A 23215-nucleotide genomic window follows, 5' to 3' on the forward strand; every position below is an offset into this window, starting at 1 on the left:
ACAGCCTGTCTGGATCTCATTATAGGTAAATTCATTTGGCTTTGGGGGTAAAGCGGAACGCATATGAGTGTAAGAGGAAGCGTGCATGTATGAGAATGAAAGCACAGATGAAAGGTGAGCGCCATAAGAGGCAAAGATACAGTCTGCATATGTTTTAGTCCTCAGATCCTCTGAGCTGCTTTTGCAAACCTGTTTCTTGTTTGTCGCCATAGTTTATCCTCTTGAACTCATCATGACACATATTCAAATCCTCCACTTTGTGTTTCTAAGGGAGCCAGACAAGCATTTTCATGATAAATATAAATATATTTGTAACATTTGGCAGCTAAATGCATTGCCATTGACTGGAGATCTAATATTTTGCCAACTCTTTCACACTGGTGGATCAAGCTGTCAAGTTACTTAACACCTCTATGATAACAACTCCAGGATTTCCATATTAATTTAGATTGTTGGAAAGATTTCAAAACTATTTCAAAGGGAAGTTATTTGTACCTTGATGTAGAGATCTTATTTTAATCCTCATTTCTGAGTAGACCTGAAGTATCCTGTTTTTGTGTGTAGCCATCGATGGGTTTCCTTAGTCAGGCCATCTAAGTGTAATGGTGGTTATGGTTTCTATATCTATATCTATATTTGGGGGGGAGCAATAAGAGGCTCTAAAAAGAGGGAAGAAGTTGAAAGTAGAGTGCAAAAATACTTACCAGAGAGAGAGAGGGGGGGTGAATGAGTGTGTGTGTGTGTGTGTGTGAGAGAGAGAGAGAGAGAGAGAGAGAGGTCTACGCAGGGAGCTTGCCGTCTGGAAAACAGCATCTTTCCCTCCACTCCGCTCCTCCCCTCTTCTTCCCTCTCGGCATCTCTCCCACGCTCCAGAGCTCAGCCTTCAGCTCCCCGGATCCTCCCAAATTCTCCCGAGGTGCAGCCTGTTTGTGTGTGTGTGTGTGTGTGTGTATGTATGTGTGTGTGTGTGTATACATGTGTGTATATGCACTGCGTGAATACTTGACGCTCAGTACTTTCTCTGTGTGTGTGTGTGTGTGTGTGTCTCTCTCTCTCTCCGTGCAGCTGAGGTGGGCGTGTGGAGCCTCTGACCCTCTCTCGCCCACTCTCTTCCTCTGTCTCTCCCTCTTTGCTGCAGCTTCTGGGGGCTATGGACGGACTGCGTTTGCCTCCACTCATCGAGGAAGCTCTGGACTCCACAGGTCTGTGCGGCTCTTCGGTCGGTTGAGCGTTTTTCTGCGATTCAGTGCAGTTGGATGCCGTGGGGCTATTTATAGCGCTGCACTACGGATCAGATAGGATCAGCAGAAAAGGTAGAGGGGTCGGTGTTTATCTGCTAAGACGGAGTGTTTACTCCCAAAGTGAGGGATGGTTTGGTGAACCGAGGGGGCGGAGGAGCTGGAGAGGGGTGGTCAGGTGGTTGGAGGTGGGGAGATTATTGTGGAAGCTCCGTCTTTATTAGGAGCTGTGGCCGAGCTGACAGACTGACTGACGAGTGGGCATTGCTGTCAGCTATGGCATCTGTGGACATTTGATGGAGGCGACACGCTGCCAGGTAATGGATGGCTGGCAGCCAGAGGCAGGAAATAATGTAGTCATTAGTCTGGGCTGTGTTAGATGTGTTGCATATGTTATTCTAAGGCAGACTGACAGCTGATGCAGTCATGCAGCGTTGGGTGTTATTTTTGTTCAGCTGACTTTTTATTGTACTTATTTTATAGTATTTATTTGTACTTTATGCTTAGATTGTTTTTAAGCTCACAGATTGATTCTTGTGGAAGACTTTGCATATAGTGATTGTGTTGAACAGCCTGTTTTGTAACTTCATACCACTGAATGTTGGCACAATGCATTATCATTAACTTCCCCCCAGACAGCATCAGTAACTATGTGCAACAGTTCTCAGAATAATGTGTGGAATGTTTTTTTTGTGTGTCTGTGTGTCCCAACAAAAAGGAAGAGTGAGTTTTCTGCGTGTTTTGAATGGGCGTGTAAACAGTGCAGCTCTATGTGGGACACTGCTTGGAGGATGTTTATTGGAGCGGAGGGACTCAGAGGGACCCACAGGTCAGCGGCCCTTTGACCGTTGGCCAGGTTTGCCAGAATCTGGCTTCCTTTTCCTGTGTAGCGCTGTCCTCAGACTGACCTTTCAATAACATTCATTTGGTGGATTATTTCTCAAAGCCCCCCTGCTCTGCAAAGTTAGCTGTAGACTTGTTTTACCAATTTGTTCAGTGTTCAGTGAGTAATGTCCTTTATCACATTTGTTATGCAGAAGCCTGCGTACTGCCCATCACAACATGGATGCTGTCTCAGGAGAAATTCTTCCTCCCTAACAAGCTTGTTCCTGTTATCTTACAACTCTGGGGGCCTCTTTCCTTTCATCACAGCCTGAGGCATGCTCTTAAAGCCGGAAATTCAGCGTTTAGCTATGGCAAGTGTCTTTCTAAATGCAGAGTGAATCCTGACTGATTGAAAGTAAGAAGGATGGACGTCCAGCCAACGATAAGTGGATTTAGGGATGGCTAGTATTAAGTTGTATCTTTTTGAATTACATACATTCAGGGATCTAAATGGATTAAAGTGCATTTATCCTGTCCTGGCTGAGGTCAGTTGTAGCTAGACATCAGCCTGGCTGCTTCAGACTAAGCTACTTTTTGTTTTGAAGAACAAAGGTAGCTTTGTTCTGAGTTGCAGTTATTTTCAAAGCTTTTGTTTTCAGTTCTTTTTCTGTCCTGCTGGGAATAAATTCCACTCAGCACTGGAAGAAATGCTCCTAAGATCACTTGCTACATCTACCCCAGGGGAATACAGATGCTCTCACACAAACACGCGCTCGTGCCGATCAATCGATTTGACATTCGCAAGCTGTCTGTCTATCTCTATCTAACCACTGGCCACCATATTGTTCCTCCCACCTTCACGAGTCGCCGGCCGTATCCTTCTCCATCCCTCTCTCTCTGCTCTCCCACTCAATATCTCTTCCCCCTCTTTCAATTGCAATCATCTGCTCTCTTCGGCGCCCACACACCTTCCAACACACACACACACACACACACACACACACACACACATGAACGCGCAAAACCTTTGCACCTGCCAGTGCATCAGCCCACACAGCATTTCTCTTCTGTCCTCTCCTGCTCCCCCTCCGCTCCTCTCCAGTGTTGTGCCCTCACACTGTAAAAATCCACATCAGCAGTGATACTCCCCAAGGGTGCACAAACAGGATTTTTCTCAGCTCTCTGGAACTAATAAACAACAAAGTTGCTGCCTTAGACAAACTTTGTAGATCTGGGAGCTGCAGAGACCTCTGAGAAAAACAACAAAGTGAGATTCTCACGTCAGTGTTTAACATGGCCAGTCATGGAGCTAAATGAAAACAAATCTTGAATGCTTTTCCACACTCTGGCATCCCAGCTCCCTCTCTCTCAGCCCATGAAGCCCTAAAGTGTGACATGTTTCCCTGCAGCACCCTGTCCTCATTCTTCCCCATCAGACTCTAAGTGCTTCATTTTAAAACAGGCTTCCAAAGCACTCTGCACGTCCCTGACAAAGCTGAGTGTGCCACATATTTTTTTATTCTCTCTTTGATGCATTATAGAAAAAAATCTTAAGACTTTTGAGTGAATGGTGAAGGTTTATGAACTCCTGCAGCTCCCTCTTGCAGCTTATTCTATGGAATTAAAAAAAAAACTTTCCTTGTCCCTTGCAGAAACACTCGGCATTGTCAACCTGTCATTAGCGTGCTCTCTCTCTCTCCCTCTGAGTCTTTATCCTTTTTGAATTTGGCAGCTACATGGTGAGCTGTGGTATCCCTTCTTTCCTCTGTGGTTTAAGTGATGTAAAACCTTCCAGAGAGATTGCTTTCAGGTGGGAGGCACTGATATGTGATCAAATGGATTATTACCGCCTCACTTGTTTTCATGCTTTGTTATCTGTTCCTATTCATATCCCCTAATGGAATAACTACACAACAAGTACACACACTCACATTGCAGCACCACACATGCATATCACCTACAGTATACACACACTGACATAGCTATTGTGCGTGCACATCTAATTAGGCCACATTATAGCTCATTCTACAATATATCTTTATTCTGTTGACCCACTTTCTCCTATTTCCCTTTCAAAGTGCAAACATAGATTTTTCCATTTAAATAACAGAGTCAGTCCAACGTACTTGTGGTTCCTGTTACTTTTCTTGTCTTCTGCTGCTGCTGTTGTTCCTCACTCCCCCTGGAGTTTTCAGGCTTTTAGTGCAGAGAGAGAAAAAGATAAATTCACATTAACCTCACAAGACCTCCACCCCTGGAGCTCACTGTTCGTCTCAAGCTGCTGAGTCTCACGCAGCTTGAAGTCAGCAAAGCTCACATGATGGTGACCTCACAATGTGGGCCCCATGGAGGGACAGCTGATAAGAGCACTTGGGCTCCTCCGCCGGGCAAAGCAAACGGCGGACAGAGAGGTTTCCATAGTAAACAAAACTGTGGACGAAAACACAGCTTTATTACCTCGGTGACTTTCCATATGGGGTGCAGAGGTCGCCATGGAGATGAACTAGTGTGTGGCTTCACCTGACTCCTCTCTCATGAGGAAGGAGGCAGCTCGATCGCCTTCAGGCCATATTATCACTCCTTCTCTCTTACTGTCTTCTCCTCATTTCCTCTCTTACACAGGCTCTCCACCTTTTTTCACCCCCCCCCCCTCCTTCCCTGATTCGTATTATGTCTTGCTTAGGAAGTGTGCCAGTGCAGGGGAAAAGCTACAACATCACTGCTGGGCTGGCTTCAAAGCTGGGGTAGGAGGGGGTGGTGTGCATTATGCATGGCCTCCTACACAGCTGCAGAGATCTACGGCATATATACAGATACTTAACACATGCAGCTTAAGCATGGAAGACTTATATGATCATATATACGAACATAGGCTCGTCAGAAGTGTGGGTCAGAGGTTTTGCAATTAAGTGATACATATAAGCCTGGATGTTCGCATAGAGTACACACACACAGATGTTCACAATCAATATATGCTCATGCACACATTTATACACTTATATTCATGCGCAGAATCACTGACAAAAACTCAAACACAAAAATGCTGCACATACAAACCACTAACATTTGCCACCAGTAGCTGTCTGCTCAACCCCATTTTCAGCACAAGGCTCCCATCACACTACACTTGTAGACAGCCTCCAGCTACTGTTTCAGTGAACCATCATCTCCTTTAACAGCTGATACGACTCCAGATGTGGCACTCAATACATTTGCTACATAGAGAAGTTCTCTTGAAAAAGTGTATTGTACTAAATTTTTATATTATGTTGCACCTGATTGCATGAAGCAATATGAAAAATGAAAATCAAGGCTTTAAAGACAACTCCTTGGTCAGTATATTGCTATCTGCTCTATCACACTGTAGGATTGAATCTCAGATTTTGCTTAATGCGTATTTTATGAACAAACGCTTGTCTATATCCCACATCCAGCATGCCTTTTTTTTCCCCAAAAAAATCCTCACTCTGCTGCTCAATTTTGCAAAGTGCAAATTTCATTACACTCCTCACTCCATCACTGAGCACCAAATCAGAAGCAAAACAAAGGCCTTGTGTTGCCACATTAATGTTTAAATTTAATCCCAGACAGCTATTCCGAGATGCTGACAAAGAATACAACCTGCTTGTTGTCTCTTTTCTAAAGTGGCACAATGTTTGCAGTGGCATTTTCAATGTGTTTTGCTGCAATGTGATTACGAAGGAATGTGCTGTGGCTAGATAAAGCCGTCCTCTCCCTGGAGCTGTAACACTGCTCCTGAGATGACTCTACTGCTCTTGTATGCATGCAGCGTCCATGTCTAATGCAATCCCTGCGTGACTAAAGACCAGCACTGTGCCAAGTATGCAGTGGAGTGATCACAGGTGTCACTGCAGCTGATTCTGTTGCACACTGTGTTTGACATTCACTCACAAGGTGAGGTGATAAAGCTTCTTTAAGGAGTGAAATGATTAACAAGCTGTTGTGAAAAGCCAGGAAGGCAGACGTATGGCAGCACCGGAAAGATAGCAGGGGTGGCTCTGGAAGGATTCAGAATTGATGGGCACAGAATAATATGTTGAGATAATGAGGTAGAAAGTAATGCCTTTGCAAATATGCTATTAAAGGCAGTTGAACAAAGTTGAGAAGAGAGTTTTCTTTGCCCAACACATTTGTCCAGTATTAGTGGATGTCCTAAACAATTTGCCAGTGCCAAGCAACAGTGCAGAAAGTGTGTAAAAAGGGTCCACATACTTCATTCTTGCCCTGTTTTCTCTCTTTGTATTTAATCAGCTCTAGTTTGTGCCCAACGGAGGACAGTCTAAATGCTACATACACGAAACCAAAGAGCCAAAACAGAGCACAAATCACATGAGCCAACAATTTCTGAGTTATTACCCCCTGAGCTCAACATCCTAAAGGGTTTGGATGTGAGTGATATTCAGTGGGAAGCCTTTTGTCTCTTGATGGCCTTTAGCTGCCGCTGGCTATACAAGCGGCTCTGGCTCTCTCCCTGCCACACAGCTCCAGCTCTCTTCTTTATGACTAACTCATTACAGCAGCATCAAAGTTTAATGACAAAATAGCCCAGTGCTCATGAAACCTCTCACAAGCCTCCCAGGAGCTGCATTGTTTAAATTATCATTATTATGAAGCAGGAAGGAATAAGGATGATTAGGAATAAGAATTTTTTGCGGCCTGCTACTAATGTCATACAAATATGATAAAAAAAACGTGTATTGCATGTGTCTGGCCGTGATGGAAATAGTTACTGTATCTGGTGAGGGGAACAACAAGGCAGAGAAATAATTACCACAAGAAATGAAAGCATCCCCTGAGCCAAGATTACACCAGTGAGCATCACTCTTAATTAGGTAGATCTTTAGTTAATGCTTTACTCTGTCCCCTGCTGCACCTTTTTTTTCTCGACACTCCATTCCCGTCTCTCAGCAAACACCACCCTTATCTCCCATCCTCACTCTGCTTTCTGATTACAAACAGCATTTTTAAGGCACTTGGAGACCACTTGAACATAAATGTGAGATGCTACATATCAATTTATTTCTGAGATGGACTTGACCCAGGAGGGCATGCTACTGAAAAATAGGCAAGAAAAGATAGCAGGCCATTGTGGAAGCAGAACCGCCTGAGATGAGACAGAGACCGAGGCACTAGTGATTATTTCTTACCTATTAATTGTAAATGAGAACAGACTAATCCTGTGAAAATAATCTCCATTTAGCTCTGGCCTCAATCCCATCTGAAATCTGATGGGAAAATACTTCTGCTTGTCCTGCTCTGCATTTGTCTTTGCAGCTCGAGCGAACATCGGCAGTTATGACATCAAATCAAATTTATTACTTTAGCCCTGCGTTGTATACAGTGTATCACTGGGCTTTACAGGCCCGCATTAAACAACAGCACCCCAGCCGGCCGAGGCTGTCTACAAGAGCGAGGAAAACCAAACAAACAAACCGTGTAAGGTGACACATTGTTTTATAGAGGTCTGTGCTTGTCAGATCTTTCTCACTATGGCTGGTAGCTTGTGCTATTATGAACTTGGAGGTGCATTGCTGAGTGGTGAGTCATTGTGATTGCTTCAGCATACAGACCCACCTACCCCCCTTCTTTCTCCGCATTGTATCAGCTAACTCACTCCACCTACTGGTCAGAAATGTTAATTCACTGTGCAGATAGAATGTAATGAAGTGTATGATGAATGTAATGAGTGTGATACAAAGATGCACAGTAATGCTTCTTGAAATTATAATCAGTTATCCTCAACACTTGTTATATGTCAGCAAAGTCACACTTTACGACTGCACGGTATCGACATTTAGACTTACTAGACAGCTTGACATTTTTAGGCATATAATCTGAAGCATTCTTCTCCAAGTGAATGCATTTGTTGCTACTTTTCTGTCAACATGTCAGCTCTAATCTCATAAGAGTGTTGTCGGTAATCTTGTATATTTAAATTAGTGCGCTAAATCCAGGTCCATGAGTGGAATAGAGGCTGGTGTACGAAGGACTCAATGCTACTTTAATCACAAGATGGTGCTGTTGATTCAGTAGAAAGCACAATCTATGTGGTGATTAAAGCGTGGTTGAATTTGGGTGATGACAGAGGGGTTTGTCACCTGTAAATCTCTCTTCCTGCCTCCCTCTCTTTCCCTGTCAGGCATCCCTTTCTAATATCGCTGTCATCTCTCCATTAGATGACCCGTGCGATCTGAAAGCAGAGTGCAGCCCCACCATGGACAACGAGATAACGGCGAAGGAGAGAGGCGTCTTGGAGGAGGACAACGAGAAGGAGGAGATGGACCAGGAGAGAGCTCAGGAGGAGGAGGGGGACGAGAAGAAGCTGAAGGAGGAAGAAGGCGAAGGGGAGGAGAAGAAGAGGAAGGCGCAGGAGCCGCTGACAGAGGAGCAGGAGCTGGAGGAGCTGAGGGCCCAGGTGCTGCAACTGCTGCTGGAGCTGGACGATGCCCGAGAGACCTCCAACAAACACCAGGAGAGCTTTCATGAGCTGCAAGGTGAGACCTCCATTCTTGGATGTGGCTGTTACCACTGAGACTGTATTCTTCTACCATTTATTCATTATTTAACGCTTTGAATCATTAATCTTCCTTTGTCACAATCTTTTATTCACTAACAGCCATGAAGTGAAATCAAGATCTGTGAAACTGAATGCAAACATCTCCCACATACCCTAAATCCTGTCTTCCTCGGCAAACTTTTGTGGCATTTAAAAGGAAATTCAACAATTTTTCAACCCAGGTCTTGTTTTTTCAACATTTAACTCCCTGTCTCCACTACAATGATTTGTAAACTGGTGCAGGGAGCTGAAGAAACAACAACCTTCCCAAAAACCTTAAAAAAAAAGCATGTCAAACATTTTTGTGTTTTTGAGTCCAACAGTCCAGCAGCAGTTGTAACACAAGTATCCACAAATCTTCTTTAATTTCAAAGTGTCTGTCAGTGAAATTCAGCACAATCTGCTACAGTGTTTTGCTTATTTTACTTTTGCTAATCGGAAGCCTGCAGACACTAAGCATCTTCTTCTGCTTTATGTTGCTACTCCCCCAGCATAAACACAAGCTAAATGGAAAGTGAGCCTCACACTAATGTAAGCAAACTGGTGTGCATGTATGAATAGAGCAGGTAAGTCTGTGGCCAGTTGACCAAAAAGTGGCTACGTCATCCCATCCAGAGCCCCGTTTCACCAAGTCTGCAAAATGTATGAAGATATTTGCAACATAATATAAAGAAATTATATCCCTTAATAGTCCTTTAATATTGGCACGATTTACCTTTCAAAACAAACACTATACTTACAATCCAGACACAAGCGTTCAGGAGTCCAACACATGTTTAAGATCAAGACAAGCGACGACAAACAAGTTTTCCTTTAGTCTCAAATGAATTATCAATGATCAAAACAAGTAAGCAAAACAATTTCATTTATCTTCATTTATGTAAGATTCCATGGTTATTGATTCTTTTTTGGCCGATCTCAACCTTATTTACTATTACAAAAAAATGTACCTTGCACAATGTTCACGTATTCTCACTTCTTTTCACACAACAAAATAAGGAAACTCCTGTCCTGTACTTGCCAAGACATCTCCTGTTCATCACAATCTAGCTGAAAATGTACACACGTAAATGTTTATATGCGGTCACTGACACGGTCAGTTCCTCATCGCCGCTAAACGGAGCACGACATCATACCTTAGAAATTATGAGCTAAGCATTCAGGGACACCAGCAGTGCGTAAGGCCTTGGGTATGTGTGTATTTATGAGTGTGTGTATATGCCTGTGTGTCATACGGAGAGACATGGCGAGGTGAGCTCAGTTGTTTGTCTGGCAGCAGTAGAGGCATTCCTTAGACAACTGCGTGCATGCTGAGGGAAGCTTCCAGACTGGGTGTCCTGGAGCACAACGACTAATCACTAATGGTCAACTCCCACAGGGAACAGTCAGCTGTTCAGGCTGCTGCAGCTGTTGGGGGATAGAGGTGGTGGTGGTGGTCCTGAGTGTACGTGGTCAGAGAATGAGGTGTAGGTAAAAGCATTAATGATTAGTTATACAAGCTGTCAGTCATGCTACACTCACCAGTTATATCCTGCTTGTGAAACAGGGGATGGCAGGTGTGTGACTAAAAGTTCTGGAAAAATCTGAAGACAGAAAATGACGTATACTCTGAGGGAATGACATTATGGCGAGCAGGAGAATGTGAAGCAGGGCGTTGCTTATTAAAGGTTTGGATCAGGCAAATTACAACAAAACTATATTGTCTCAGTTACCTCAAGTAGCCATGAAAATACTGTAGTTTAGGCTTGAGACCTCTGCTGCAACACCACTATGGTGGAGGTGACTGGAATTTTAAAAAAATGACTGTCATGTCTGTCTGTCAATGTCTGTAACATTGCTGTCAGTGTGTTTTAAATGTTTAAAAAAGACTGAGAGTCTACGGCCAGGCTAACATGCTGATGGTAGGCTGGTATATTGCCTACCATGTTCATCTTAGCACATTAGCATGTTTTTAGTTACTAATTAACATCTAACACAAAGTACAGCTGAGGCTGATGAGGATACATTAGTTCAGAGGTAATTACCCAAATCAGTTTTGGGCTGATTAAACGTTTGGCCTGATGATGATAGAGGAAAAATAAGGTCAAAGTCTTTTTTATTTTATATCACAAAATCACAAATCGCAACTTGCCTCAGGGAGTTTTACAGCTTATGCAGAATAAGACACCCTCTATCCTTAGACCCTTTGTATTGGATAAGAAAAATCCTTTAACAGGAAAAAAATTGACTTTATGCAGAACATAAATATCAGCAACTTATGCTATAGATGCAGAGATATTTCAGTCTGGATCAAAGTGGTGGACTGACCATGACTAGATGTCACAAGTAAGAAAATATATAAATCATCAACTAGCTGCTGCTGTTGTATTAAAACCACTAGTGAATCTGCCTGAAGTGCCTGCTAGAGAAATTACTTGGCGTGACACGCTAATAGGGACCTAAAAGAAATAACAGCAAAGCGAAAGCTGTGAAAATAGCAGATTCAAGAAGAGACTTACTGAATTAGTATAGTAACAAATCTTAACTAATAAAAATAATAAGAAAACTACTGATGGTCCTGCCCACATTGTGTTAAACACGCAGACAGACACACAACTGCCTGTGTCATTCAGCCATGCCTCAAGGTTGAACAGCTTATCAAGTTGTCATCTTTCTATTGGCCTGCTGGAGTGACATTTTCGTCTTATCTCTCGGCCCACTCCCCCCCTCCTCTCCCCTCTCCTCCTCTCCTCTCCACCAGGTCTGTTGGAGGATGAGCGTCTGGCCAGTGCCCATCAGGCTGAAGCCTTCACACGTCAGATTCAGAATCTACAAGGTATCAGCATAACGAAACACTCATTGAATCTCACGCAATGAATTTCTGCTCTTTGATAAAGCCAGAACATAACAGTGACTCTTTGATCAGTCAAATACAGACACAGGAAGAATAATCAAAAATCCAAATCACACATTGCATATTACCTTTCTTATGTTTGCCAATAGTTTGGCTCAATGTTATTTTTACTCTCTAAGCTGCCAGTGAAGAACAACTTGTTAGCTTTAAACAATAAGACCCACAGCTTGAATATCACTGTATGGATTTCTATTGTTCCACTGAATAGTGTGAGACAGACAGTGCTATTTAAGTATATTCCGCTGTTATCGACTAGAACATGTTATAGTCTTGCAATAATTTGGTTTATTGATTTGGAGCTATTGTTTACAACCAATAATACAATTTAGTAGATATATAAACAGATCAGTTCATACAGACACAATCTTTTTATCCTCAAAGAGCCTAAATGAGATGTGTGTGCGAAAAACATGACGGGTGAATAAAACATACCCGATAAGGATAATGGCTCTGAGCACAGGAAGGAGAAAATTGATAAAGAAGAAAAAGAAAAAGCAGAGATAGAAAGGAGGAAGAAAGAAAACATCCACCTCAGTAAAACATTTGTCAAATAACAGATTTCCACATCTTACATAAGAAGAGAAAAAGAAAAATAGAAAAGGGACGAGCAGAGAATTGTTTTTAAAGCTGTAAGTCATTTTCCTGTTGGGGTAATGCCAAATTACATGACACATCTGCAGTCATGCAAGAATTATGTCGAAACTGTTTAACTGAGTTATCATGGATTTTCTCTGCCTTTACCTTGTGTTATTGCTCTTGCTGTTATAATGAGACATGGAGAAGATTTTCTTTTCCTGAAAATACTAAACTAATAATCTAAAACTGACCCTGAAAAAAAGGTCCGTTACCATCAGTTACATCAGCTCTGCTTTCAAACAGTACCCACTCATACAGCATGTACATACACGCACACACACACACACACACAAACACAGACACCTGCAAAAATACACCACCCACACACACAAACACATGCAGGCCCACTTGCAAATCCACAGGTAAGGACACACACACACACACATACACTCATACTTAAACTGCAGTCTCACCTACACATCGCCCCTACAGAAAGCCTAACATTCTCCTCCTCCTCTCCCTACAGCCCAGCTCCGTTCTGTGCAGGAGGAGATGGACAGCCTGGAGGAGGAGAAGGAGAGCGAGCTGGCCGAGGCCCAGGATGAGCTGCGTATGGCACAGGAGGAGGTGCTCCTGCTCCAACAGGCAGCAGAGGAGGCGGCGGCAGAGAGGGAGAACGACATCGCCTCGCTGCAGGAGGAGCTGTGCCGCAGGCGGGCCGAGCTCCAGCGCCTGAGTGAGGAGACCCAGGAATATGAGCTGGAGATCACCACGCTGAGAGCCGAAATCAGCATGAAGAGCCAGCGCAGGGAGGCAGAGAGGAGAGAGGGTGAGGGAGGAGGAGCAGTGTTGTAATAGAAGAGAAAAAACACCAAGACGACAGGTATAGATTGATGTTGTAGAGGAAGGATTGGTAGTTTGCGCACATGCCTTCTCCTCCATTACAACTTTGTTTTATTTGCAGTACATCAAAGTTAAAATACAATAAGTCTTGGTTTTGCACCTCATCTTCGCACTTAATGTTAAAAGCCTTTAGTGAGAAGGACACACTAAAAAACACAAAGACCTACTGTCTCTGCTGGTACTATGGAATCTATCCAGCTTACGACTGGCACAAATAGCCTATAATCAGTCTCTGTAGCTGATATTATGAAAACCAAGCGTGATGTTATGGATGCTCTTGTTCCAGGCTCACATCACGTTAGCATGCCGCAGTCAAGCACGTAAATCATTTGTGGGGTTTAATAAATATTACAAATTACAAATGTGCTTGCTGAGTGTTGCAAGGGGAGTGGTGTGCGTGTGTGCAGATGTGTGTGTGTGCAGCTAGGATACCAAGGACATGAAGTCATGAGGGGGGAGGGACACACACTTCTGACACATGATGTCATTGCTGTGCTCTGCAGCTGAGCCTGGGGTGGGACTGAGGGAGGGGAGTTTATATTATTTCATTGTTGCACTCTTTTATGAAAACATCACCCCAAAATGTATTTCATGTACAAGTGCAATCTAACTCACAGCTGGCATTTATTTTAAAGGGATAGATTGTATTTTTCTTGCTTTCTTGCCGACGTGTTATGGTTTGACAGAGGGTGTCAGTGTGGGATTATTTCTTTGACCAGAAATCCCCGCTTGTTGCCTGGCAACTGCTCTCGGCCAGGAAATAGCCCAGCACATAACTCTGCGTAAAACAGCAAATTGTCTTTTTTACCCTTTTTTTCCGTTTTTGTACAGATTAAACAACTGAAATATGATATTTTCATTTCTGAATCTTACTGGTGATGGTTGATGGATTTTGTTAATGCTGGACAGAGCCAGGCTAGCTGTTTCCCCTTGTTTCCAGTCATGCTAAGCTAAGCTAACTGGCTGCAGGCTATTGCTTCATACGTAACAGGCTAGTATGAGAGTGTTATCAAACTCCCCATCTAACTCTCAGCAACAAAGTGAATGAGCATAATAATATCAAACTGTTCCTTTAATATATTCTATACATGTTATAATGATATTACAGCCTCCAGCAGTAAGATTAAAGATGAGCTCTAATGATTTGCATCTTCGTCTGTGACCTTCCTTGTTCTGTCAGGTGACGTGGACCTGCTGAAGGAGGAGTGCCGTATGCTGAAGGCGGAGTGTCAGACCCTGAAGGAGGACAACAGACGTCTCTCTGAGAGGCTGCAGCTGCTGCAGAGACAGAGGACATGGTGAGAGGTCCATGACTGCTCACTCATCAGCTGCGCTTACTGGATCAGCTGGAGGGTATACCCTCTGGAATACTACCCCTCTTTACAGCCATTCACGTCATGTCTCATTTGGACCGTCCACCTGTTTAATCTCTGCAGTAAATCTCTAATGTCATCCGAGGGATTACACACACATTCTGAAACCATTAATTTATTAGAAGGACAGAAAATTAATCAATTAGTTTTGTGGCTGAAAGTTTATTTTTCACCTTGACAACAATTTCCTCACAAGATCTATTTAGTTGCTGTTCTGAAATATTTCAGCGCATCACACAATATTCCTCAGCAGATGGGGAACTAGGCATACTCCATCTGCTGAGGAAGATCTTGTGATGTATTAGAAGCAGAAGCAAACTTTATTTATAGCAAAATTCAAAACAGAAGTTACACAGTGTTTTACAGGGAGAAGACAAGGGAAATAGAGGGAACAGAGAAGACAGTACAGTCATATAAACAAAATCAAGAAGAAGCCAACAAAAACAAATTAGTTTTAGGATGTTTTTTAAAGATGTGAACTTCTTCTTCCTTGAGACTTTGCGGTTGGATGCTTCAGAGTAAAAGAGGTAAAAACAGCATAAAGATGATGACCAGAACAGCTACTAAATGGACCTTGTGGGATTGTTTTTTTTTTCAGCGACAACAATAACAAAATGCATTAATCAAATTGAATTTTTCAGGCAAAAATGACAACATTTTCTAGTTCCAGCTGACTAAATGTGACCATTGGCCGCTTTTCTCTGTTTTGCATCTTTTTGAAGTTAATTTAGACAAACCATTTTTGGTTTTGGACTGTTGGTCAGGCAAAACAATCTAATAAAACTCTGATGGGCCTTTTTTTTTTATTGTTTTCTGACATTTTATAGACTAAACAATTCAATGAAAATAAAAGAAATTATCTATTGATGAGTCCAAAATGAAAAGAATTCTTGGCCGCAGTCCTATTACAAGGCTGGGTGGATACACGTGGCAGCATTTTCTTTCACAGAAACAGTGTATTTGCTATAATGAAATCTCTGCATACTATATGTGGCAACACAAAGCAGAAAAATAAGGGTGAACTAGCTCTCTGGGTACCACATGAAATAGCATCGCAACCATGTCTCGTCTTTTATTGAAGCCCAGTTTTGAGCGTTCAGACATTTCAGCTGAAAGTGAAAACATATTGTATTCTTCACCTTCACTCCTTTTGTCCAGCTCCAGTGTCTATCTGTCACTGAAAGAGGAAGACACAGAGGACGGCACAGAGAGGAAGGATATGGAGACTGGCTCAGATGAGGTCATGACAGAGAGCTACATGACCATGGCCCAGTCTGAGAACTGTCGCCGGGTGGACGCCTCCATCCAGAAGAATATTTCATTTGATGGGAAGCCTGCAACGCCGACCAGTTGGAATGGAGGCATCGGGGAGATCTTTTCCCTGAGGGACCAGCTCAAACAGGCGGAGGAGAAGGCCTCACAGGTTCAGAGAGAGGTATGATGCCTTCATTAAGATGAATAAAACATGGAAGGATATGAGTCTAGCATTTCATCTAATAAATGCAACCAGTCAGTACACTGCTGTAAAGAAACGACTGAGAATTTGACCTCTGTGTCCCCCAGTGTGACGGTCTGAAGATGGAGCTGCAGGAGCTGCAGGTACTGTATGACAGCAGTCAGAGGGAGAGAGCAGAGCTGGAGGAGGAGCTGCAACGCTGCAAGGCAGAGCTGGCGAAGCTGTCAGGGGGGGCTCAGGTGAGGGACAGCTATGAATAACATAGTATTATACAGTTGGTATCAGAAGCAGAGTAACCGCTTTAAATCCAACTCGATTAATGATACAAATCCTCAGGACATTTAAGTTGTGTGGTTAGCTTTGCATTCTTCTGCAGACTCCTAAAGCATCTCTAGAACAGGCTGCTTTTACTTATTTACTAATGTAAACTTATTTTAGAAGTAGTTTTGAAAGTTTCTAACCATGATTTCTACATGATAAAAGAAATATATTGCTTTTTTCTTTGCACCCACACTGCCCACTAACACCTAACACACCTCACATCGCACCTACTGTATCCTGTGTCTGTTGAGCCCACTTTTTATGTGTCTCATACTGTAGCAATATATGTTTAGATATGAACTGACCTGGCCTGTCAGCCCATATCAGTATTTATTGTGTGCTTTGGGCTGGGGAACCTTTCCCCCCACTGTGTCTGTGTTCTAACCTCGCTGTGACAGAAATGCTTTAATACTGTTGTTGGACAAAAACACAAAATCTGCCAGAAGCCATTCAGGCATGAAGCAAATCTATTCTTAATGAATCTTATGCAGGAATCGAATATTGTTCAATAGAGGCGAAGTAATTAAAAGATCGTTTCACCTTTTGATTTTCTGCCTCCTTCCTACTTAACAACTGGTTTCTATTCATTTTAATAAAGTGCTGTGTGGAAGTCAACTTGCAAATGAATGAAATAAATCATGAAATTAGTCATATCTGAAGTATAGGTAATTGATACAGGCAATAGCAACAAAAATGTTACCCCGCTGTTGCAAAACAATTGTTTGAAATCATGGATAGTTTTGAAAAATTCAGCAGGATTTGTGTGTCCACATGCTCATGGCGACCTCAAACATCCAAATCCTTCTTAACTCAAGAAGCTACTGTAACAGATTCATTGTCCTTTTTGTGCCATTTTTATTCCCTTATTCTTCGTCCTCTCGGTTTGACAAGGACAATCTGTGGTTTCATCTGCATTACCACATAGATTCAGACTCAGAAATATTATGTTAATAATATAATATAATAATAATATAATATTCCGAAATATTTGACAAGTTGATTTTCACACCGTTTTAAAAGGAATTGATACCAATGGTTACCTGTAATGAAAGGAGTTATGCTTTCAAAAATATTAAAAGAACAAGCAAACAAACAAAACAGTTTGGTATGATTTTGAATTGGAAATGCAAAGTATTGCGTGTGTGCGTAGACTAATATGGCCCAGAAACAAACAGGACTAAATCTCCATGTTTTGTCTACAACAGCCGTGATGAGATGTCTCTGCGTTGTGTCAAACTGTCTACCCGTGCCTGTCTCTGATGCTGTCCTTGTTCTCTGAATGTCCATGACCTCTCAGCCTGTATTACAACAAATTCAGCAAAACATAAAAACAAATAAAATGAGGATAGAGAGACAAATGATGACACCATATACTAGTCACAGCATTCATACTCTATGTCTTTCTTTTCTTAATCACCATAACATCACACACGGCGTATAAATGCCTCATAGGACTGCTCACACATACTCACATTGAGTTGATGTGTATGTCAGCATCAAGTTATGCATTGTTTGTTTAACAGGAAATGTAAATCACTCCATCACAACCCTTCCCCTTTGTATCACATCCATAGACCGTGTCACACTTTTAATTTAGTGATTTGTAGTCGTGGTCCATTTGTATTGTTGTCACAACATTTTTATTTTTATGTGTATTTGCTTGTTTATAATTTGGTTACCTCAATCCATCCATTCATTCATTCATTCATTCATGCCCTTCATCCCCATGGTCCTTGTGTTTGTTTTTATCCTCTCCTCAGAGATTCATCCATCCGTCTGAGCACCCTGTTCTCTCCATCCCCTTCATAGGAATGATTGTAATAGTGGCTGTGGTCTGGTGCTGGTTGTCGGAGCTGGCGTCCCAGAGGGCAAGGTATGGGAGGAGCTTATCTCTATCTGATGATTCTTACACACAGATTAAAGAGTCAGTTCACCCAAATAACCTACCATATGCAGCTATGCAGATAGTTTTGGTTTTCTTAACTCAGGTTTTGAGATATCTCCTGTGAGAATTCTCTTACCCTGATACAATTGGTGAAAGGAGAGTTTCAGAGTCTTCTGAAGAAAGTATTACCATTAGAACTGTAGCCAGTATACTTTTTTGGATTATCCATATTAATATGGATCCTGCATGGCTCGAGTTTGCAAAAGGTAAGTGCGAAAAATTTGTTATTTGAGTGAACTGAACTATTAAATCATTGGTTAAGATTCATTTAGAGTGGTGGTTGGTATTGGAGGGTCTAAACGAAAGAAATGCCAAAATTTGAGTAAAAATAGATGATGATATTAATCATTTTTGGAAGTTGGACGTGGGGCGGGTGGGCAGTTTGGCAAATACAAAATATTCCTTTGAATGGCTCTGAATACTTCAGTTAAAGGAATAGCTCAACATTTTGGGAAATATGCCTGTTTGCTTTCTTGCCAAGAGTTAGACGAGAAAACTGATACCACTCTTATGTCTGTGCTTTAAATACATGAAATACAGCCAGGAGACAGTTAGCTTAGCTTAGCATAAAGATAGGGGGGAAGCAGTGTCTAAAATTTAAAAATACTCCTGACAGCATATCTGAAGCTGCGTAATTAACACACTGTATCTTGTTTGCTTGTACGCAAAAAGAAACACAAAAACACTAATTTGTGGTCGTTGTGGGAGTTTTAACGTTAAGCTAATTGTTGGCCAAGCGCTGTCACTTCTCACAGTCTTGGTCGTCACCGCACCCAGCAGAGACAACAATGGTGATGGGCGGACAGATACACTGATGTGTGTCAAGAAATAGTAACACCACGTAACTGCCCTGAAACCACAAATAGTTGTTTTTACATTTCATTGTGTACGGATTAACAAACAAAATACGAAATGTTAATTTGTATGCTTAAAATGTTCTTGAAGGAACACATGTATTTTTGAATTTTAGATTCAGCTTTTAGGCTAAGCTAAGCTAATTGTGTTCTGGCTCCAGCTTCATATTTAATGTCCAGGCGTGAGGGTGGTAGCAATCTTCTAATCTCACTCTCAAAGGAATTTCCTAAAATGTCCAGCTATTACCACTAACTATTCCTTTATAAATGGTTTATCTGTGGCTGATAGCCAACCTCTACGGACTCTTAACACCACTCTTTTCCTGTCTTCCCTCAGGGGAGTGAGGTAGGTTGGAACTCCATTTTGACTATCACTGCAGCCACAGCAGTGCTACTAATGATGACTAGCTTGTTAAGAGCTCTTGTCCGATGCTGATTGGAGGGGCAACAACTGCACAGGGACAGGCGTCTGCTTCAGACCAGCCCTCGCTGTCTCCTGCCATGTCTATAATCTGAACTGGAATTCTCTAGAAGTGATAGAGCTGACAACTGTGTAGTAGAAAATGTATGGAAAATGTTGTCTCTAATAAGAAGGTACTTCATGCACACGCAGACTGAGAATGATCCGCTCAGTCTGACCCGAGACTGAAGACGGCTGTGATGATGAGTCCATCCGCAGAGAGCAGACATGGGGACTGATCTCACTCCACTAAATGTATGCTAGTGCTGAGTCATTCTTCCTCTGTGTCTGTGGATTTTATTTTTCTCTCCTTTAGCTAATGTGATAACTTAATGTGCGCCAAATGGTTTTCAGTTTATTTAACCATTATTTATTTATTTGGTTGTTAAAATACTGTTCATAGTTGTCTCTGATAATAACGACAAACATGATGTCCAGACATTTAATGCACTGAAATCATTGAAATATACAAAACAGCTGTTATTGACTTGACTAATAATTAGGTGTTGCTTTCCCCCAAAAATTAAAGGCAATAAATGCTATATCCTACAAAATCTGAACCATGAATTAACATCAGGATACCATTTCCAACCACTGTACGCCACCGTAAACATCAATGATACGCTCTTACAAAGAGAACGTGTGGCTAACACCTGAAGCACCCGTGAATCTAAGCTCAGTGTATTATGGCTGATGTTGAACTAGCTCTTCTTCACAGTGTTTGTTAGTTTTGCACTTTGCTCTCGGCTCTGTTGCTTCTGCCTGCCTCACAATTGTCTTGTATCTGACTCTGAAATCAGAAAGCTCCCATCTTCCCCCTTTAATTACCAGTTGATGGAGATTCCAGGAAGTCAATGCAGTATTTAAGATTCATCTTACCTGCTCACAGGTCATTTTGAAAATCTGAAATCTTACACCCACTCTTACAATATGGTTTGCTGTTGTTTTGCTGTGCGCTACTAAAAATATTTGAGCAGCTTTGGGAACAAATTCTATAATGGTTGAGCTATATTCTCTTGTTTTATAACATTTGAGGGGAAATCAACTTTTTTTAATCTCCAGCAGGAATTAAATGTCTCGGTTTTTCCAAGTGTACTGGTTTATGTAATGGAGTATGACCTCTGGTCACAACTAGATTAAACCACTGATGCGGCTGAAGTAAGAGATCGGGGTTATTTAGTCATGAGGGCATTTTAGACACTGATAGAGTTCCAAAATATGTAAAGAGGACGTTGTCAGAAAAATTTAGTTTGTTTAAGCCTCAAGTACTAAACAATTATGTATATGTGAAAGGACTCTGATTATTGTTTACATTTGTGAAATGTTTTTTTGTGAAGATATTTTAGAACCGAAATAAGCATGCTAGAAAACATATAGAAGCACAATATATAATTTATGTCGGTAACGTTCCTTTGTATTTCATGTAAATAAATGTGACATATAGTACTATGGGAGAGATATTTCTTAAATCCATTTGTACTAGCTTTGTAGAAAGTTTATTCTATTTTGGAAGAGCATCGTATATTTGATAGCCAAATTATATGCTGTGTAAATGTTTATTTATGGTGACGTTATTCCGAAGAATTGCTAGCATTGCTAATCATTTTCAGTACCTCTTTGTTTAAAGATGGTGTAGTCATTGCATGCATTTATATTGCATTTGACCGTAGTTTCCAGAAAGAGCAATATGACTCCTGGTTTTTCCAGTCTGTTAAATTTCAGAAATGTATTGAAACCTTTTTCTGAAATATTTGTCATTAAACAGAACCTCGATAAGCACTGCCTGAGTTATTTCTGCATATGAACATACACTGAGGAAATAATAATAATGTGCTACTGGACTGCAGATGTTGTCACTCTATTTTAAAAAATGAGTCTGCAATAGAAATTAAGTTTCTATCAACTGCAATGGTACATGTGAATGTTGTCTGATTCAGAACATTAATTTTCATTATCTCTGAGCTTATTTCATGAATATTAACTTTATCATAGTTTCACAAGCTTCTATATTGCACGGTGTTTCTCAGCTTGTTGCTTTACATATTGACAGCATTGTTGTTTTCAATATAGTCCTGGCTATTTTGTTACCCGGAGGTCTATTTTGTACTGCAAATTACATGAGAAAATAAATATACCCCACACACCACATGATGTCTGAGAACTTTCTTTTCTTGGAAAGTGGCCTCACTGGCAATCACAGTCTCAGGGTTTAAGGTGTCCTGGAATCCCATTCATGAACTCACCAGCAGTCAACCTGAGAGAGAACCATCTCTCTGCTGGCATCACGTTACACGGGTTGTATGAGTATTAATAACCTTCACTCCAGAGACGTGACACAAGCTCACAGTCACGTATTCTTTACAGATGGCAGTAACTGGCACGTCATCGTTCACGAGGATTTATAAACTACACTCATTACTCTGCTGCCACGACTCGTGATTTAAAAAGTTTAAGTGCGTCTAATTATCTAAAAGTAGCCTGGACGTGCAAACATAGTCGGGGCATACAGTTAACGCAAACCCTCATTGAACAACCTTCTGTCAGTCCAGACTCAAGTAAAATTAGTGAGCAAATTTTCATTCCCAACAGATTCTGAATCAAGTTTCTGTCTCATTCTGTGTCGGAGTTACAGCTAAAGAAATAAAAAGTGTCTTAACTGTTCAAATGTCAGATCCAGATCACCAGTGAAACCTAATCAACTAGGCCTTGGCCTCGGGCCTATCTGTCCAGCAACTTCACCCCAAATCCCCTCTTAAATATTTAATATATTCAACTGCCAGACTAACGGGGGAAAAAGCTAATTAAAAAAAGTGGAAAGCTGACTGTGAGAGCAGCCATGGGCAGTGTCTGGGGATATAATGTCAAATGAGCAGTATCCAGGTCATCAGATGTAGCTCTGTGATTTGGTTTTCGGTTTAGTTCACACATACTACCAAGGGTGGGATTATATGATTGAAAATAAAATCACATTGTAAAAATGTGAACTTGTGTTTAATACCTTGAGTGAATTATGTTTTAATCTTCAGAAAAATATTTGATCTCTGGCAGAAAAACAATTAAACTTTTCTAAGTATTCATTTGCACACAGTGGAGTTTACTCAAGTAGTGTATTTACTTTTTTTTTTAAATTTGTTTTAATATAATAAGCTTTATAAACTTTAACTCTACCACATGTCAGTGTCAAATGATACTGTAATTTTATCTCTGGCACACTCTTTTACAACTTCACTAAAAATAAAGGTTTTACATACAAAAGCTATGATCACCTAATAAAATATGATGCATTGCTATAGATTAACCTACCAAGAAGTATATAAAGTATTAAAAATCTAACTGCCAGGCTACAAAATAAAATGCTCAAACACAGTAATACACCGGTGATAATAATCTAGTTTTATAGAATAACACTGAGGAGAATCACCAACCGGCTGACGACCTGAATGTGTTTTACAGCAGGTCTGATGAGCCCACGTTCACACCCCTCACTCGCTCCTACGTCAAACAACCACCTCCAAACCTGCACCCCTGCCAACTGGTCCTCCACCTGCACTCAGGACCTGTGGGGAGGGAGTGTGTGAGCTCTGTCACGGGCGGAGATCAGGAAGGCACCAGGCCCAGACGGCGTGTCACTCTCCTGCCTGTGCTGACCAGCTGGCCCTTTTCTTCACACAGATCACTATATCCTCTACTCTTCATGTACTATCATATCCACCTACCTCATTCATACAGATCACTATATCCTCTACTCTTCATGTACTATCATATCCACCTACCTCATTCATACAGATCACTAT

At 41.5% G+C, this 23215-nt stretch overlaps 1 protein-coding gene across 1 annotated transcript; it reads left to right on the plus strand.

Moving 5' to 3' along the window:
- The first annotated feature begins 885 nt into the window (after positions 1 to 885).
- Positions 886 to 21542, plus strand: ccdc136b (coiled-coil domain containing 136b). The gene is made up of 10 exons (XM_070830695.1): positions 886 to 916; positions 1139 to 1202; positions 8261 to 8578; positions 11381 to 11455; positions 12636 to 12938; positions 14193 to 14310; positions 15544 to 15820; positions 15949 to 16080; positions 17923 to 18035; positions 19299 to 21542. The coding sequence occupies exons 2-10, from the start codon at positions 1151 to 1153 to the stop codon at positions 19309 to 19311; spliced, it is 1401 nt and encodes a 466-aa protein (XP_070686796.1). The 5' UTR covers positions 886 to 916; positions 1139 to 1150; the 3' UTR covers positions 19312 to 21542.
- The last annotated feature ends 1673 nt before the right edge of the window (positions 21543 to 23215 follow it).

The sequence above is a fragment of the Pempheris klunzingeri genome, chromosome 5, assembly GCF_042242105.1.
Source record: "Pempheris klunzingeri isolate RE-2024b chromosome 5, fPemKlu1.hap1, whole genome shotgun sequence".
In the NCBI taxonomy this organism is placed as follows: Eukaryota; Metazoa; Chordata; class Actinopteri; order Acropomatiformes; family Pempheridae; genus Pempheris; species Pempheris klunzingeri.

Coding starts and splice junctions, on each gene's coding strand:
- ccdc136b (XM_070830695.1), top strand. CDS start 1,151: ATGGACGGACTGCGTTTGCCTCCACTCATCGAGGAAGCTCTGGACTCC. Junction 12,939..14,192: donor GGAGGCAGAGAGGAGAGAGG/GTGAGGGAGGAG, acceptor TTGTTCTGTCAG/GTGACGTGGACCTGCTGAAG. Junction 14,311..15,543: donor CTGCAGAGACAGAGGACATG/GTGAGAGGTCCA, acceptor CCTTTTGTCCAG/CTCCAGTGTCTATCTGTCAC.